The sequence below is a fragment of the Enoplosus armatus genome, chromosome 9, assembly GCF_043641665.1.
Source record: "Enoplosus armatus isolate fEnoArm2 chromosome 9, fEnoArm2.hap1, whole genome shotgun sequence".
NCBI lineage: Eukaryota > Metazoa > Chordata > Actinopteri > Centrarchiformes > Enoplosidae > Enoplosus > Enoplosus armatus.
The window spans coordinates 19,877,388-19,896,419 of NC_092188.1; the positions used below are offsets into that span (position 1 = coordinate 19,877,388).

The 19,032-nt window shown below is 42.4% G+C and overlaps 1 protein-coding gene across 1 annotated transcript; it reads left to right on the forward strand.

The window, feature by feature from the left end:
• Positions 1–540: 540 nt before the first annotated feature.
• sall3a (spalt-like transcription factor 3a) lies at positions 541–13,973 on the forward strand. The gene is made up of 4 exons (XM_070911339.1): positions 541–622; positions 9,335–12,481; positions 12,884–13,221; positions 13,542–13,973. The coding sequence occupies exons 1-4, from the start codon at positions 541–543 to the stop codon at positions 13,971–13,973; spliced, it is 3,999 nt and encodes a 1,332-aa protein (XP_070767440.1).
• Positions 13,974–19,032: the final 5,059 nt, after the last annotated feature.

The window sequence follows — 19,032 nt, forward strand, 5'->3', positions numbered from 1 at the left end:
CCCCAACCCCCCCACCCCCACCCCCCCAGTGAGCTGGGCATAACAAGAGATTTGGTGTGTTGTGTTGTGTTGTTGGGGGAGGCTGGATAGTAAAGAGAAAAGAGACGGATAAAGTCTGAGAGTGAAGCGGCTAATTGCTCAGTCCGTCCCTCATTACCATATCCAATGCGCGTCCGCTGGACTCCAGCCAATCCTCCCCACCTTCACACGGTGCCATTAATCGCGAGGCATTATTCACTATCATAATTATTATACCGACATGCGCAATCCAACGCACAGCAACAGCAACAGCAGCGGCGGCGGCAGCAACACCGGCTAATTTCAGATTTCCCCCTCTTGTTTTGGTTTGCCTCCCCTCTCCGCTGTCACACTGTTTGAGACTGTTTTTTTTTTTTTTGTTTTCTTTTGTTTTCTTTTTTTCTCTTCTTTGCGCGTGTGTTGATTTCATTCGCCCCCTTCGCTGATGTATCTGCAAAACGCAGAGGCATCTCGGAGCGCAAAAGAAGAAGCATCGCCAGCAGCACCGACGCCAGCAGCAGCATGTCCCGACGCAAGCAAGCCAAGCCGCAGCACCTCAAGTCGGACGAGGATCCCGCACTAGCCGGGGTGGTTTCCGAGCACGGTGAGTGGATTTTTGACCTGCTGAGGTCCCTTATCCAGGTCTCCTTCCAAACAGACAACTTCCCCGCCTCTCACAGCTCCGCGCTGCTGTTGTTGTTTCACTTTAGGAGCTTTGTTCACTCCTTTCTTGGAAGTTTTACCTTACATGTTTGGATTTATTTGGATTATAGTTGGGTTTCCGATGAGATCAATTGGTTGAATATAGATGAAATAAATTGTAATAAATCCACCACGATGCAGTTATTAAGTCAAACGTCTCGGGAGGAAGTGTGCGACTCTCGCTGAAGAAGTTGTGTGTTTGTGTTATTCCCAAACGCCAGTGCAACCTGCACCTCGGCCAGGCTGCACCACCTCGTCGGCTGTTGGCTGACAGGCGACTTTTAACGTGTAACTGATGCATTTATTCATTTACAGCAGTTTACACTCACAGCATCAATATCACGTGCTGGAGGCCTTTTTTGAAAGACCTGTTTTAAAAGTAGAATTGATTTAATCATATTTTATGTGTCAAATACCGGAGCTGTTTTCTTAAATACGCCTTTGAAACCTTACACAGTTGACTTTGTGTGTGCATGCGCGCACACTCAAATACACGCACAAACGTGCACACACACACACACACACACACACACGCGATTTGTGGTTTGACAAGTTGAAAAATATTTGACATTCCCTCTTAGAGCTGTAAAAGTCTGAAATATATAGAGGTAAAATCGTGCAAATTGTGTATATTTTTTATTATAATTTTTTTTTTTTTTAAATTGAGTGAAATTTTATTTTTACGTTTTTATTTTTATTTTGCATTGGTGCCTTTTGTCCCTCAGCGCCTGTCTGGCTCACCGAGGAGCAAAATGCGGATTCTGTTGCAGGTCGAAGCCTTGTTTTGTCATGGAAATGTTTTTGTTTACCCCCCCTCACATAAATTTAGCACACTTGATTTGTTCCCTTTTGCTCACAATGTCGACAAGATCGGCTGACAGAGCTCGTCCTCGCCATGTGGGGAGAAAAAAGAAAAAAAGGCTCATTCATGTTTTTATTCTGTCATACGACCATTAAAGGGCTAAAGTCACATCTCGAACAAGGCGTGATGCTGTAGGAATTATAGGAGCACCATGACAACTGTAGGGAGATTCTTCTTTTTACTTCGTGGTGCCAAATCCAATTGAACAGGATTGTTTTCACACTTACAATTCTTTTAAATTGTAGTATTTTAAATTGCTGTATTTTGTAAAGACGGGCTGCAATTAATGTAGAAGAAAATCACATTATATCTATGAGGAATAAGAGCAATTCATTTCGTCATTTTACATAAGTTGAAAAAAAAACATTTATCATTAACATTGCAGCTTTTTGACCATTAACAGCACCCCCCTTTTTCTTGGTATTTACTGTGAAAGATGTATTTGTTTTTGAGGTATCCATGAAGCTGGGTGCTCCCTGCAAATCACTGCTATTATTTATACCTCACTGTCTTGGCTCATGTTGGCCAACACACACACACACACACACACACACACACACACACTTGCAGGGCTTCTTTACAATAGAAATGCGTGATGTAATCCCTGGGGAGCAGCTTCCCTTTGCATGGGGAAATGTTGGTGTGATGGGGTGGGGAATCACACACCGATGACTCTTGCCTCTTTTGTCTGGTTTGCTCTGTGGATTTTTATTTTTCATTTTTTGTCATTTCAAGAAAATTCACATTTTAACACCGACATTGTTTCTGCTTCAGTGTTGAGATAACCCTTCCCAGATTCTGGTCAGAGATACGAAACATCCATCAGGTTGCTCTCCTGTAGGATCATGGAATGAAAAGTGAACTTCCTTTTCCTGTCGTAGAAAAATGTGGATGATTCACATGCATGCAGAATTTCATTTAAAAAATAGAAAATTTGTCAAACAGAAAAGACGGATCCACCAAGAGAGGAAATAAGTGTAGAATCAGAAAAGAAATCCAGGCATTCTTTCCCTGGATTCTGTTCTCCTTTTTAACACACACCGTGCTACATGGATGTGTTGCTTTAAAATAAACACACACACACACACAGGCTATGTTGTGGGTAATATAGTATCTACGCCATTGTGCTCGAGACTGGAAGTGGCCGTGGAATGTTCTTGCCTGTCCTCGATACTGGCTCGCTTGTTTTCAGGACAGACGTCGCAGTGAAACAATCCCAAGCCTTTGGCAGAGCACAGTGAGCCCATGCACACTTAAATAAACCTAATAATGCCATGTCTCTTCCAAAGCTACCTCACAGACGGGCCACAAACGTCAGACTGTCAGTGTATCATTGCAGCATGATCAGATTCTCTTGCCGCCTCTTGCCGTGGTGCAGCTCGTGACGACATTATTGATCGCCCGGCCTTGACAAATCATTGCATACAATGTCGAAGGAATTCAAAAGTTCCAATCGTCGGTCGCTGCTCGATTTAGACTTAAAATCCATTTGTGTTGGGCTGGTGGGGAAGGAAAAGTCAAGCATTCGAGTGGTGTTCAAGGACACACACACTCTGTCCGTGGCGCATTTCATGACAATAGCCATCAAGCAAGAAAATAGCCTCGAGATTAAGGAGCTTTGGTGTAAACTTAAACTTGTGTGTTTGTTTTTTCCCCACATCTTCAATTTGATCAGAGCTTTTTTTGTCTGAGTGAATTTCTCTCTGTCCACTGCAGCTCAGCGAGGACCTCTTTAATGTGCTGCATCCATGCAAAGATGAAAAACTAAAATCAAGTGCCAACTAGCCCTTGTCTGGCATATCATCTCCCCCTCAGGCCTTCCGGACACTTGCTCCCCGAGGGCATGGGGGGTTGTGTGTGTGTGTGTGTTAGGATGGGGAGAGGAAGGGCGGGTATGCTTAGAAGTGCTTTTATAAAGCTTGCTGACTTAACCTTTGTCTAGCCCCGGCCAGCCAGGTCCTACTGCTAGATGTCAAGCTCCTTGTACAATTAGAACATGTGTGCCGTTGACCTTGGCAGCGCAGCTTACTCGTGTCCTAGAAAGTGCGAAGAGCGACAGGCTTTTAATCTCGCCACCGCTTCCTCTGCATCCAGCGCGTCTGAAGGTGTGCATGTGGAATGTGTGGGAGGCGGTGGCGGACATAGACATGTGAAAAGACTTGTGCTTACTCCTGTTGAGAGGAATAGCCAAAGATACATTTCCCCAGCTGTGGACGAAGATGTAGACAATCAATTTCAGACATTCAAAGAGAAGTACATTTTCTAAATGTTATTGGTTGTAAAAATGATATTTTCTACATCTTAGGAGACATCTATGCTTTCATTGAACAGGTGGACGACTACAAATGTGCTTTCAGTTTTCATTTTTTGAGCTTTGTTCATATTCACAATGACAAAATCTTTCCTGAATTCTTAAACACCGTGTGTGAGCAGAACTTTTTCCCCTCTTTGCAGCACAATGTTTGAGGCAGGACTGCACGCAGTTATGAGGTGCAAAGAAAATATGATATAGTGAGGAAAAATCCCTGCTGACAGTGACAACATGGTTCCCCTGCAGTGGGGCTTTGTTTGGCTTTTGTTTTAATCCCCTCTCACCATTGGGTGCAGGACTCAGGAACACCCACGTAGTTGTGCCAAAGATGTGTTCAAGAAGGCACTCAAATATGGCTGGGTCTTAATTACTACTCAGCAGTGAAAACACACACGAACAAGTAAGATCCTGATTGAGAGGAAGGACTAGACAGGAGCGAGTAGGACTATTTAACATTAGACTAAACAGCAGAATTTGGGGTTTTTAAGAGAGAACTAACAAGCCATCAGCTGGAGAGGTACATTTTTGTCATTAGTGGGTTTTTCTCTAAATTATTTTGTTTGTTTGTTTAGGTGAGTTTAGCACTGATTTGTTCAGAGTCATGGACGAACAGTTTGACAGCTGAGATGTCTGTGAATGATGGTGCTTTGCTTTCTATGTGCACAAAGTGAAACAGTTGAAAATTAGAATTAAACCCTCTAAATTTAAAAGGAGCTGAAGCAAAGATCTCCATGTAAAAAAAGGCAGAATCTACTAAATATGTCTTTGGCCTGCTGAGGATGAGCAACCATTAGATCCCAAAGCCTCCTCCTCCTGTCCAGCTCCTTTGTAAATCCACACCCAGAGACCCTGAAGGCATCTTGACGGGTGACACAGTCATCTGGACGGAGTGCCGTCATTGAATACTGTATTGCAAATGCTTACACAAACAAATCGTTAATGTTTTGGCTGCTCCACATCTGCAGGCAATGACAAAGGCCTCTCTGTTAGTGCAGATATGACTGTACCACTCTGCAGCAGGGCTGACCAGGCCGATGACACACACACACACACACACACAGAGCTGTGCTGAGGACGCTCAAGCCTCTGCCGGTCTGAGGATGCATAGGATCATTCGAGGGGATGCTTGTGTTTATTGCACAGAGATATTACTGTCCAGGAGCTGTGCAATAGCAGAATTTTTTTTTTTTGATGGATCTATTGGTTTAAAAAAAATAAAGATAGATACAATTGATGTAATTAATGTAATGCTTAAACAATGTGACAAACACAATCAGTATTTAAAAAAAACGGGAATTAACACTTCACAAAAGTGCATAATAGTAAGTAGAATGAGATTTCTCTTCTTCCGTGTCCTGAATGATCCTGTGCTGACAGATGAATTACCACATTAAAATGCAGCAACATGCACACATTGTATCAGTCAGATCAACTTAAATATAAAATCATTTAAGAGATCCGTTAAATAATTCATTTCTCAGAGAATAGGGTGGTGGGTGTGGGATCACAGAATTACAATGGAAAAATCTAATTGGCACAAGAATTCCAACATTGTTGAACCCAGCAGGCCCCTTTTCTTTTTTTTTCACCCTCCCTTCCCAACTTGGGCAGGATGATGCATCCCTCTTTAAGGGTCCTAAGCTGTCCTCAGATGTCCGAGAAGAATGCATTTTAAAGGGGCAGGAGAAGGGGCGGCTCTAGTTAGGCTGCAAGTGGAGACACTTTTTGGAGATTCTTACTGTCCGTAATAATGTGAACTGAATTAAAAATATGACAACTTGGCGAAGAGGCTTTAAACTGAAAATGCAGGTTCAAATGTAGGAAACAATACACTTGAAATGATCCTTTTTCAAAATGAGAAACCAATGACTTTACCTTAACACAGAGTAAATCACCAGTGTCATTGTCTGTGTGGTGTATTCATTAAGTGAATCTGGAAATTGTTGAGAACGGAAGAATTTGTAATTGCTCAATGCTCGGCTCTGTGGCTTTCACAGAATCAGTGGAAAGCATGAATACCTCATCTGATATAATATGTCAGATTAGCGGTTTCAGTTAGCGTGCCAAAGATTGCTGAGCAAGATAGCGGACACACAGATTCAGTGTCTACAATCCCCCTATTGACTGCGTTCGGCTTAATATTTGCATCTGAGTAAATGAAGACTCTTAAAGGAATGAAAAACGGATTGGATTTTTTTTTCATCCCTTCCTTTCTCATGCTATAGGAAAATCAATACCACCCCACCCACTCCCCCCCCCCCCCCCCCTCCCCCCCACACACACACACACACACACACTTTTTCACTGTCTTGCAAACACATAACCACAAAATGTCGTTTTCACACAGCTGCACAACATGATGGCACCCCGCTGTTTCAGGGCGATTGTGAATGCAAATAGGATTACTTCGAGATCATGAGCGTGAGCAATGTTAAAATACTTCCAACAAAAGCATAAAAATAGTCACGTGGCACACCGGTGTGGCCTGTATTGTAATATTGAGTAATTGTAGTGATGTTCAAAATGTCAGAAACCACAGAAAAATCCTACATGTGAATCCCTGAATGGTTCCTTAAATCTGTTTTAAAGTGGCAGTGGGCAAAGTTTTGATTGAGAAAAAGTGCTGTGAGCTATTAAGGGCATAAAATTGAATTATGAAAATAATATGATATTTCTTTGGTCATGCTTACAATGAATGTTGCAACTAAACTGAAAAGTGGGATAGAACATTTTCAAATAAAAACAGGAACTTTAATGTTTATTTGTGAAATTAAATTCACAAAATGTAATTAAAAGTAGGAAAAATAACAGATTCTCTATTTTTTTTAGGTCAGAAAAATGTAGCTCTTCACAGGGCAAATTTGTAAAGGTAGGCCTGTACAAGCACACTCCATAGCTGTTCTCCTGTGGCAGCAAAAGGCATGTGTATGTATGTACATGGGGCCTTTTTTTTTAGGTGTTTATCTCTTTATATCTGCACGTCATTTGTGTGTGTTCTTTGTCCGTCCACATATGTGTGTGTGAAAAAAAACGTGTCGGTGTGTGTGTGAGGTCAGAGGCATACAAAGGCCCCCACTTGTAATTGTATGAATGAATAAAAGAGATTGACAGTAATACCATTCTAATAACTAATCAGCTCAACACAATGCCTACTCATTTGCGTTGACCTTTCAACCCTCAATTATGGAAATGAGTCCTGCTGTCCGCTGCTGGGCTAAGGAGATTTCTAGCCCGCTGTCACGTGTCGCTGACGTTTCCAGTCTCTTGCTCCCTTTCACTTGTCGATTTTTGATTAGAATTTGAGCCTTTTAGTGATTGAATATAACCAAAATTAAGAAAATACCCAATTATTATTTTTTTTGTTTCAATGGAATTTTTTACACTAAGTTTGCTGACTTGTGACTGTAAAATCAAGGAGGGAGGTGACACTGACATTGCAAAGTAGAACTAATGCACAACCTAATCTGAAAATGTGCAGTATACATTTTTAATACATTTTATTTTTTCTAATTTAACCTGGCAACATACATGATCAAGTGAAATAATCTCTTGTTTTGTCAGCCCTGCCCCCCCAGTGAGGGATGAGAACACGGAGCCTGTCCAAAGTCTTTCTGTTGATAATTAAGTTACAGACACCAGACCTTGATAGCTCATGCCCCCTTTGGCCAGAAATTACAGAAGGAGTGATGAATTTCTTTACTAATGACTCACTGTAATTGGCGTGAATGCTTCATGTCTGCTTCACCATGGCTCGCTCCTTTTTAACCTTTGAAATGAGCGTAAGCACTGTATGAATCTCATGATTACTCACTTACCAAGCACAGTAAGACCTATAATGTTGAGTAAACGTGCAGTTTGTAATGTGCAGTATTCTTTATGGGTCGACATGTCTTTCTGTCTCTTACATTCAATACTCAGGCTGGTTAAGTCTATTGGCTGATTTGCACTCCTATGATTAGTGGAAGCAAATTTGCATAAATGTTAGCCATTACTTACTTTATTCAGGAACTTTTTGTGTGTGTGTTTAGATATACAGTCACATAGATACTGTACAAATAATTATAAACCATTTTTTTGCTGTTTTAGTAGCAATGAGCCCGTTTGTAAAGAATGAATAACTCATCTAAGAACCGACTTAACCTTGTTTTATAGCAGCTTTTTTAGAATGACCATCTTTTCGTGTAATAAATCACTTTTATTTGCCATAATGCCTATGAAATTGTCCTAACATTTTTTATAGTGTAAAGTGTATATAAAATTGTTTCATTTGTATATAAATAGTCATATTACCAGATATATGCTGGGTCTTTGAGTGTAAACCGAACAAGACACTCTGAAATAAAGTACGTGCAGGATTCTGTGGCGGTGATTGAGCACACTTCCTACTCGTAATGAAAGGGAAATATATATATATATACGGCCACGAACAAGACATACACACACATAGAGTATAACTATGCCTGAGCACAAAAAATAAACATACAAGGGAGGCCGTTCTTACATGGTTTTGATCAGGTGTGAATTAGGTCCATGTTCAGAGCTTGCGCCAGCTTGTTTGACTCTTGATGGTTGCACGTAGGAGAGGAAGTGGCTTCCTACAACTGTGATTAAACATGTGTAACTAATCAGAGACTTTGCTGCCATGGCACTAGCATGTAATTTGTTGAGTCTTATTTCAGGGAGCACGGGAGAGGAAGAGAGAGAGTAACACTATTTCCAAACATTTCAGAACACGTGGGCACAATTTTGAATTATAGACATGTATATTTTGTATTATATGTATATTTTGGTTGCACGCATTTTAAATGGTCCAATTCAACAGTGAACAGTGCAGGAAATATATAAGGGCCACAGATTCATCACATCTCTGCACTCCTGACGTCATAACAAAAGAGTATTCCAGTGCAGAGCCCCTTGCTTAGATTCAGGGCTAAAGTATTACCTTTGCAATGCTAAATGAAAAGGCCCAGGCATTTGAAATTCTGGTGGAAATGACAGGGCTTGAAAGCAGAGGGGAATCCTAATGGGGCCATCAAAGTCCTGATTTGTACCCAACAGATGAGGCAGCTGTGAATTGTATGAAATATTGGAAATCAATAGGTTCTATGGAATTTCATTAAGCGGCAGTATCCACAATTGATAGGCCCTCATAATTTGATGGATTGCACAAAGAAAATTATTAGCTGGCTCTATAGAGAAGGTGTGAATGCACAAACCTGGGTCTTGAGAATTGGTGATCTAGGGCAATTTGTTCAGAGTAAAAAAAAAAAAAAGAATATTGATTTTGGTTATGTTAAAAGAGAGAAAAAAAATCAAAGGTTAAATCTTTGCAGCACTGCACTGCAAAATATGTGTGGATTCTTTATTGATTATTTATTCATTAATTCTTCTTTCTTTTGCTCCCTCCTCCCTGCTTTTCCTACCCCCCCCCCCCTTTTTAGCCCGGGGTGAAGTGCTGGAGGACGCAGACAGCGGGAATGAGAGCCGCAGCGGCAGTGAGGAGACACATGTATGTGAGAAGTGTTGCGCCGAGTTCTTCAAGTGGTCAGACTTCTGTGAACATTTAAAGAACTGCACCAAAAGCCCCCTGGTGCTTATAGTGAATGACAATGAGGAGACACCGATCCCCTCCCAAGAGTACCCTACAGAGCCCTCCCCTGTACCCAGCTGCTCTAGCGAGCAAGCTGACAGCGAGGACCCCAGGGAGGGCAACCACAGTCCTGCTGGTGAGGGGGATGACATCCCAGAGACAGCAACCTTAAATGGGGTCAATGTCCTAGAAAAGGAGGATGAGCAGATGGAGATAGAGCTTTCTCCTGAAAAAAATATGGATCCTGAAGAGAGAGATGTGACATCCCCTGAGCCAGACAGCTCCCTACCTCAGCTCAATGATGTCGTCCCGTCCACTGTTACAAGCTACACCATGCCAAGCACCAATGTTACCTTGGAGACCCTACATGGCACTCGGGTTGCAGTTGCCCAGTTTTCACAGAGCGTAAGGGCAGCAGCAGGCAGTGGGGTTTCCACCATGGCTATTCCCATGATCCTGGACCAGCTGATGGCCCTCCAGCAGCAGCAGATACACCAGCTGCAGCTGATAGAACAAATACGTAGTCAGGTGGCTCTGATGAACAGACAGTCTGCCTCACAGCCTGCTCTCAACCACCATCACAGCAATGCTGCTGGAAACCAGGGGCCTGTATCTTCCTGTGTCCCCCCTGTTGCAAATCAGCTTCAACTACACAATTTCATCACTCCTCCTGTCCATCAGCTGCCTGTTAGGTTGCCGGCCACTCTCAATGGTCAAGGCCCCTCACCCCTGACCTCAGCAATAGAAGGGCCTCTCTCTCAAACACCACAAAGTGGCAGTCAGCAGTCTAACTCTTCAATCCCCAGCACATCCTCAAATAACTTGGTGTTTCCCCCACCCAGTGGTACTGGGTTGTCATCTCTGCTTCCCTCCTGTTCATCCTCAGTCACGAACAACAACATTAGCACTAGTAGTAGTGTAACAGGAGGAGGTGGCATCAGCAGCAGCTCAGCTCTTCCCAGGAACTCCACCACCCCTCCATCACTCAGCCACAGCAGCCTCCTGAGCTCTGCCTCCAGTCTACCGCTGATACCTCACAGCTCATCCAGCAGCGTTATCTTCCCCAACCCGCTGGCCAGCATAGCGGCCACAGCCAATGCGCTTGACCCCCTCTCTGCTCTGATGAAGCACCGCAAGGGGAAGCCCCCAAATGTGTCTGTGTTTGACACTAAGCCCAGCTCTGAGGACCCCTTCTTCAAGCATAAGTGTCGGTTCTGTGCCAAGGTGTTTGGCAGTGACAGTGCCCTACAGATCCACCTGCGTTCCCACACTGGAGAGAGGCCCTTCAAATGCAACATATGTGGCAACCGTTTCTCAACCAAGGGAAATCTGAAAGTCCACTTCCAGAGGCACAAAGAGAAATATCCACATATTCAGATGAACCCATACCCTGTGCCGGAGTACCTGGACAATGTGCCCACAAGCTCAGGCATCCCATATGGAATGTCTTTGCCTCCTGAAAAACCTGTTACCACGTGGCTAGACAGCAAACCTGTCCTCCCTACGGTTCCCACCTCAGTCGGACTCCAGCTGCCTCCCACGCTGCCGAGTATGATGGGAGGTTTTGGCGAGTCTCCAAGCCTCACTCCACTCAACAGGTCCCCTCAGAGGCCATCTCCACCATTGAGCGAGTGTGCATCTTTGTCCCCTAATATCATCACTGACTGTGGCATGACCACTACTTCACCGTCCCCAAAACCCAGCCTAGGGAGTGATGCGCCTCCTCTCTTGAAACCTGAAGGTGTTCTCCTGCCCCCAAGCTGCTCCACTAGGCCAGGAGAGAACACCACCACAACTACAGTAACTCAAATGGTCGTTTCCACTACCGTCACCACATCGTCTAGCAGTGGCCAGGTCACTGAACCCATTACTAGCCCCAACTCTGTTTCTAACCCTGTGTCCCATCCTGTCCTTCCCATGCTCTCAGACCAGTTTAAGGCCAAGTTTCCTTTTGGAGGCCTCCTAGACTCTATGCAAACCTCAGAGACATCAAAGTTGCAGCAGCTTGTCGAGAATATTGACAAGAAGATGACTGACCCAAACCAGTGTGTCATCTGTCATCGTGTTCTGAGCTGCCAGAGTGCTCTCAAGATGCACTACCGTATCCATACAGGCGAGAGGCCGTTCAAATGCAAGATATGTGGGCGGGCATTCACCACCAAGGGAAACCTGAAAACCCACTTTGGTGTCCATAGATCCAAACCCCCACTTCGGGTTCAGCACTCCTGCCCTATATGTCAGAAGAAGTTCACCAATGCTGTTGTGCTGCAGCAGCACATCCGTATGCACATGGGAGGGCAGATCCCCAACACCCCTGTCCCTGATAGCCTGCAGGAGATGGACACTGACCTCTCCTTTGACGAGAAGAGCTTAGATGCGATGAGTAATTATGATGATGACCTTCTGGATGAAATGGAGCAGGCTATGGAAGATGAAGCTGACTTCAAAGAGGGAGATGTGGACCCATCTAAACCTTATTCACCTGGGAGCTCCCCACCACCTTCCATCATCTCCAGCATTGCTGCAATGGAGAACCAGATGAAGATGATCGACTCCACTGCCAACATGACCCGTTCATTTGGTCAAAAGCTTATGCAGAACGGCAGCAGCTTTGGTGGAGAGACTGATTGTTTTGCCACTGATTCCCTGTCTGCAGTGGGGGATGTTGAAGGTCAAAGCTTGGGGAGCCCTGCTTTATCTGAGTCCTCTGGCTCTATGCAGCATTTGTCCCCAGCTCACAGCCATCCTGAGAGCCAGCGATCCAAGTCCCCAGCTACACTCAACAATAATAACAACAGCAGTGCCATGACAGCAGAGGAGGGCCAGGAGAACAATACAGCTGGCTTGGCAACAGTGAAGTCGGAAAAATCAGAGACCCCGTCTCCGCTTTCTGCAACTGAAGGCACAGGGGCCCTCGACCTGACTGCCACTCAACCTGGCAGGCACTTTATCAAGGAGGAGAGCCACTTCAACATGCTGTTTCTACACAGAGATCGAGGTGTGTATGAGCAAAATCGACTGAAACTCCATGCATTATAAAAAGTGAATTAAATATCTATACCGATTTAATGTTAGCAGTTATTACTAAAAATAATGTACTCACAATGACAATATGTACTCAATATGATGTTATACATTGATATATATGAGGAAAAATATGGTATGATAAGGTATATTCATAGCCAGAGAAGGAGCAAATATAGCAGCAAAAATATTTATCACACATTTTACAAATTAAAAAATAAACCAGTAAAGTTAAAGTTATTACCCTAATTAATGCTACGGGGCCCCAGCAGGGAAGTGTGATTTGTAACTTAAATGGGGCTCCCAGTTTGCAAATTACCATGTGCAGTTTTAATGTTTCAGCATTCTAATATTAATGTGATCTTTTCTTTTTCAGGGCTGAGCACTCCTAATTTGGCCAGCACTGCATCAAACATGATCAAAATGGAAATGAATGGACATGGCAAGTCAGTGTCTCTGAGCGACAACTCTCACCATCCTATGGGCATCCAGGTTCCTGCTGCAGCACCCCAGACCACCATGAGCCCCAGCATCAACCCCATGTTGGCTCCCCCGCCTCCAAGACGCACCCCTAAGCAGCACAACTGCCACTCGTGCGGGAAGAATTTCTCCTCAGCCAGTGCTCTGCAAATCCATGAGCGCACACACACTGGGGAAAAACCTTTTGCCTGCTCTATTTGTGGAAGGGCTTTCACCACAAAGGGCAATCTGAAGGTATGAGCCAGTTTAATACATCATGTATTCACAACTAAAGGGCCTCAAAATTTAACAGTGTAATTCCTAGTAAGATGTCCCTTTGCATGATTTAAAAGTCTCAGCAGAGGCTGAAATGTAGCTGCTACCTTAAAGGTTTCATGATAATTTCTTATGTACAATTTTTATATCAATTTCCAACTGTTTTCAAAATGTCTAATATACAATTTCAATGTACCACACAATTGTATGCTTATGTCCACATTTGAAATGTTTGTATATGCCTTGGATGTAGGATGACACACTCATGATGTTTCTTTTTATTTTCTTGCTAATTTTAGGTTCACATGGGAACACACATGTGGAACAACGCTCCAGCCCGAAGGGGTCGGCGACTGTCTGTGGAGAATCCCATGGCCCTGCTGGGCGGGGATGCCATGAAGTTCAGCGAGATGTTCCAGAAGGATCTTGCGGCTCGGGCCATGAACGTCGACCCTGGCTTCTGGAACCAGTACGCAGCCGCCATCACCAACGGGCTGGCCATGAAGAACAATGAGATCTCTGTGATCCAGAATGGAGGCATCACCCAGCTGCCCGTCAGCCTCGGCGGTGCAGGAATCACTTCCTTGGGAGCCATGCCGGGAGGAATGGACCGTGTTCACACTGGCGGCAGCCCTCCCATGACGGGTATGGAGAAGGCTGGTCTGGATGTCGGGGCCGGCCGCCCCTTCTCCAGATTTATGGAGGAGAACAAAGAGATTGGGATCAATTAAAAAGACTTTTCTGTATTATTCCAAGGTAGGCGTTTGGCAAAGACTAAGAGTCTAACAACAAGGAAAGAAACTGCTGATCCAGTCTGAACTCATGCGTACTATATTATGTACAGATTAAATATTTTTTGTTTGGTTTTGGAAATATAGTATTTAGTATTGATTAGAGGTCTTTGCCTTTCACCCATTCCCTCCTCACTTGATATTTCGCCTATACGAAGAATACTTTGTCTCTTGTTTGAGAATATGTCGTCTTGCAAGATTTGCATGGTACTTATTGGTTTTTATCAGTATGTTTGACTGCTTTTATGAATTCCTTTGAAAACCAGGATCCTGCCTCATTTATGATGGGCAAGCATCTGATCTGGACAGGATTAAAACAGAAAAGAACAGAGATTTGTTTAAAGACAGTCCGGCCTTTGTCTGGCAAACTTGTTTATGATTGCTCTTTTAAATGTAAAAGGCCATGGATAGACTGAAGAAAAGACTGAAGTATAGTGTTTCTGTGCTCGCCTGATATTTTTTTTTCCTCATGAACTAGAAAACTTGAAAAAATAATGTTTGAACTATTTTAATCTTTACATTTAGTCTCCCAGCATTGTCTTATAATATTGTCCTGTGTCTTTAGTATTTATGATATTGACAAAAAAGCGGGTATACAAAAATATATTTAATGGCCCAAGCATTTTATTGATCCATTTTTTTTCTAAACTGCAGGCTTCACTGATGAATATCTCTTTCAATAAAGACAATATGTCGATTGAGTTGAACAACAGAGAAAATGGTAGGTTTTATTTGGATATCTGTTGAGACTATGTGTATCTCGTTACACGGTAAAGAGGCAAGAGATATCCGAAGCTGCTATGACCACAACCCTGCTTTTAACCTTTGTAAAAAGAAAAAAGAAGTGATCCTTTTGAAGAAATATCTATGTATAGAAATACAGACAAATCTAAAACAGGTATGCATATTTTGTATCACATAAAAATAGACATCATGAGTTGAGAGTATTTGTCATGTTTGTGAATGCACTTTTTAAAAACAAGACGTTTTGTCTGTGAGTTACCGTTAACCTTTTGACTGAGCTATCTATCACATGCTGTTTTCATTGTTTTCAGCGTACCACTCCTACAATTTGCAGAGTCGGTTCTCTGTTGTTGCATCTGTGCTACTTGTCAGAGTGCAAACTCATCACTCAATCAAAACCTTCTTAAATAAAAAAAAAGAGAACAGGTGTGTGTTTGAATGGTTTCCTTATCTGCATCATGTCTTCCCTTTCTCTGTCACCCTTTTATTTCCATAAATTAAAATTGAAATACCAGACACATGATCAAATCAATGACAAGGTATCTTTATTACCATTATTATTATTATTATTATTATGATTATTATTATTGTTATTTAAATGTCTCTAAATCCTTTTCTTTCATTTATTCATAATATTATTCAATGTTATGCAGCTGAAAAGGTTAAGGTGGAAGATGAGGTGTGGGCAACATGTTGTTTTGTAGTGTGGGCGTAACTGATCACCAGAGCATCTAACTGATTGTGGAAAAAAGAAAATTTAACATAGTATTTTTATGTAAATTATCATATTGATCTTTCCTACTTTGATTTAAGCAAACAACAACTTTTGTATTTGGCATTTCATGATTAATACAATAGATTAATTTGTACGAAATTAGCAGTTATCAGTAAAATCAACTGGTTTCGCTTCCTGGATGCTCCAAAATGATGGCCCGTTCATTTTTAGAAAAGAAATATGCCTTCTCTTTATTAAACACAGTTTCCAGATATTTTATGGTGGCTTGGGAAAAATGTTCCCTTAAAAAGACCCATCAAATATCATTTCATTTTGTGCCATTGTTAAATCTTTTTTGTTGTTGATACTTTGCAGTTTTTTTTTTATTTGGGATAAAATAGATTGTTGAATAACTCGTATTTACTTTGGGTTATTACTGTATGTGTGCGTGTGTGTGTTCTCCTCCAGTCTATTCATTAGTAAAAGAAAACCTTTCACCTACATCCTGGAAATCCACTGATCTGTACATGTAATCAAACAAATCAGAACAATAACAATAATTTCATCAGTCAGCCACGAAAGTACTGCAAGATTTCTTATATTTAATGAATGTACAAAATACTTTAATATGAAAAAATTGTTTTCCTGAAATACACTGATGAGGCTCCTCCAGGTAAAAGATGTTATCCGTAATGGATTTTGTTTATTAAATCTATAATCTACAATCATAAAAACTGCAATTAACTTCCTTATATTTTGTATATTTCGTGTGTGGAGAATTATAATCTCGATCATGATTATAATACCATACCATAACACTATCATACCATAATACCCTTAAACGTCCTATGGATGTTGTGCAACAGAATAACAGATGAAAAGCATCACATGTTAATGTGTGAGACAGTCTGTGTTTGTGTGCCAAGGCATTTCCCTTCATAACTGAGATGCCTTCCTGTGCTGCTGTGGCAGCGTAGACGTGTGGGACAGTGCTGTGTCTGGGCAGTGGTGTATGCTGTGTGGGATTCAGTGAAATCACAATATGTGTGTGTGTGTGTGTGTGTGTGTGTGTGTGTGTGTGTGAACGGTAAACTGATGGTGGCCTCCTCCCAGAATTCAGCCCCACACTTGACACATGGTCCACATGTGTGCAAACACACACAATATCACACTCCCACAGAAACACCCACGTTCTCACTTTCTCAAAAAAAAAAAAAAAGGCAAAACAGAATTACGAAAAATGAGAGATTGAGAAAAGAAATACCCTGCTGTGAATAACGCGAAGCCACATCAGGTGCAAGATGAAAGTGAATGCTAACTTTAATCACTGAGAACAAAAGAGGTTTTGCTTATCTGTGGCAACTGGACTGGCAGATGTGATTCACTTGACTGTAGCCTTGATCCTGAATTCCTCACTTCATAAACTAAGATTACCATGACGTTAAACGCATTTTCATGTCATACTGTAGAACATGGCAATAAATCATTCTTGGAGGCAAAAAAAAAAAATTGTTACAGCCTCCAAAACAACACGTCTGAAGATCTGATTTCAAAATTCACCCATCCTGTCAATTGAAATGAATGCCTGCATCGTTTCTACCAGGTGTTTCTGGGCAGCTGATGTGTTTGAGCTACAGCCACTCTGGAAACCTCAATGCAATAATATACATTTGGAGAGAGATGCATTATCAGGGCATCAATGTACGGCCTGACTCCTATTGCAAAGCCAGTGGGCCAACCGGCACATTATCCACTGCAGCTGAGGTGATGATTGGTTGGTCAAAGTCCAGCTTACATCAGCTTTCACCGCTGAGCCATACGTGTTTATTTTTGTGTTATTTTTCTCTTGACTTTCGCACACATATTCCTTTTTCATGTTGATGAATCGAAGTCTGCCCTCGGGAGCTCTTTGGGGCCGATTCGGTAATGCGTGCTGCCGTTTGTAAGCCCATTGTTTGACATTGCACTGTCAGCTGATCGCGCAGGCTTAGTCAGCGTAATTGTCAAGTAATGAAGAGATTTCATACCGACTGTTTTTCTCCATGAGGGCACTTATTTTGCTCATATTTGAGTGGAAACAAAATGCATTCCACTCATTCTTCCACTCATGCGCTCGCATTTAGCAAGCGATTTTGCAGACAGCCAGTATACATGCATGTAAAGACTGTTGTTTGACAATCTAAATGGCGCTTCTGCTCAGATTTATAATATAATCCAATAGGCTGTTGCTGTGCATAGAAGTACTCTGTGAAGGAGGGCTGTTTTGCCTCAAGTGATTTCAATTATGATGCCTTTCCAGCTCAACATGGGGTTAAATGAGGGTATAAATATGACATTGTTGGATGGTTATTTCCATAACAAGACTTTAGCATATTACCCAGGGTTTTTTTTCCATTAAGCAGTACACTACAAATGGATGTCTAACATGTGAAGTGCAGTTTCATTTTACTGTCAAAAACAGGATGTTTATGAGCAACCAGGGGAATTTAGACAAGGAATTATTTGAGGTGTGTCCATTTAAGAGGGTTTAACAAGTATAATTTTAGGGGGGGGGGGGTTACAGGGCTAATTATCTAAGAGTAAACATAACATGCCTTTCCATTTCTCTTGGACATCTTTTTTTTTCTTCTTTTCTTGAAATGTGGCAGCGTTCCTCTTTGTTCAGCACACAGAGCAAATTGCTTGGCCTTTTTCTTTTGTTTTTTTGTTTTATCTGCACTTCACTCATGTTTGTGTGCTACCTGTTTGAAGTGAATATGTGTGACATTTGGGCATGGCACAGTGTGAACAGACAGGCCATCATTGGGACGGGGCTGTCGGCTGTTTGTTTAATGCCCTGCCTACTGTGAAAGTCTCCCTGAAACAGGCGCAGTAAATATCCCCATTGATCCAGAGGCAGGGGGCCCTACGATGATGTAGTGGCGAAGAGCCACGAGAGTAAATCTAACCGACAGTAATCCAATCCCATTCTCAAGGCTCTGGGATCTGAGATAGGTGCTTTAAATCCAAAAGTGTGCCTTTTTGCACAATTTTCTCTGCCTTTGTTGGTGCTGCTTCTCTTGGTTTTTTTTTTCACTTCCATGTCTCAGCTCTTGAGTCAATCCATTGCTTGCCGGGGTGCTTCGCTTGCTATCCTTTTATATTTGTTTAAAATCAAAGTCCCATAATGATGCCGCAAACTCAGCCTCATGCTCATTCCACTGTCAAATCCACTCCCACACTAGAGCATGTGCATCCACCTGAAGTACAAACTCCAAAGTTAAGAGAGTGTGAAAGGTGTGTGTGTGTGTGTGTGTGTGTGTGTGTGCGTGCGTGTGTGATAACACTCCTCAGGTAATCAGTGTTCTCTCTGGATGGTAGAGGGATACACTGGAAACTCTGAAACCCCATTAGGCTGGAATTTCCCTTTGATGGCCAAAAGCTGCCTACCTAGCGCTTGACTGGTTGCTTGGCTGCCCTGGCAAGTGTTAGTTTTCATGCAGGCTCTCAAGATGACAAAGTTACGCACTCCAGATCCTCTGGAATAGGATTGTGTGGTTT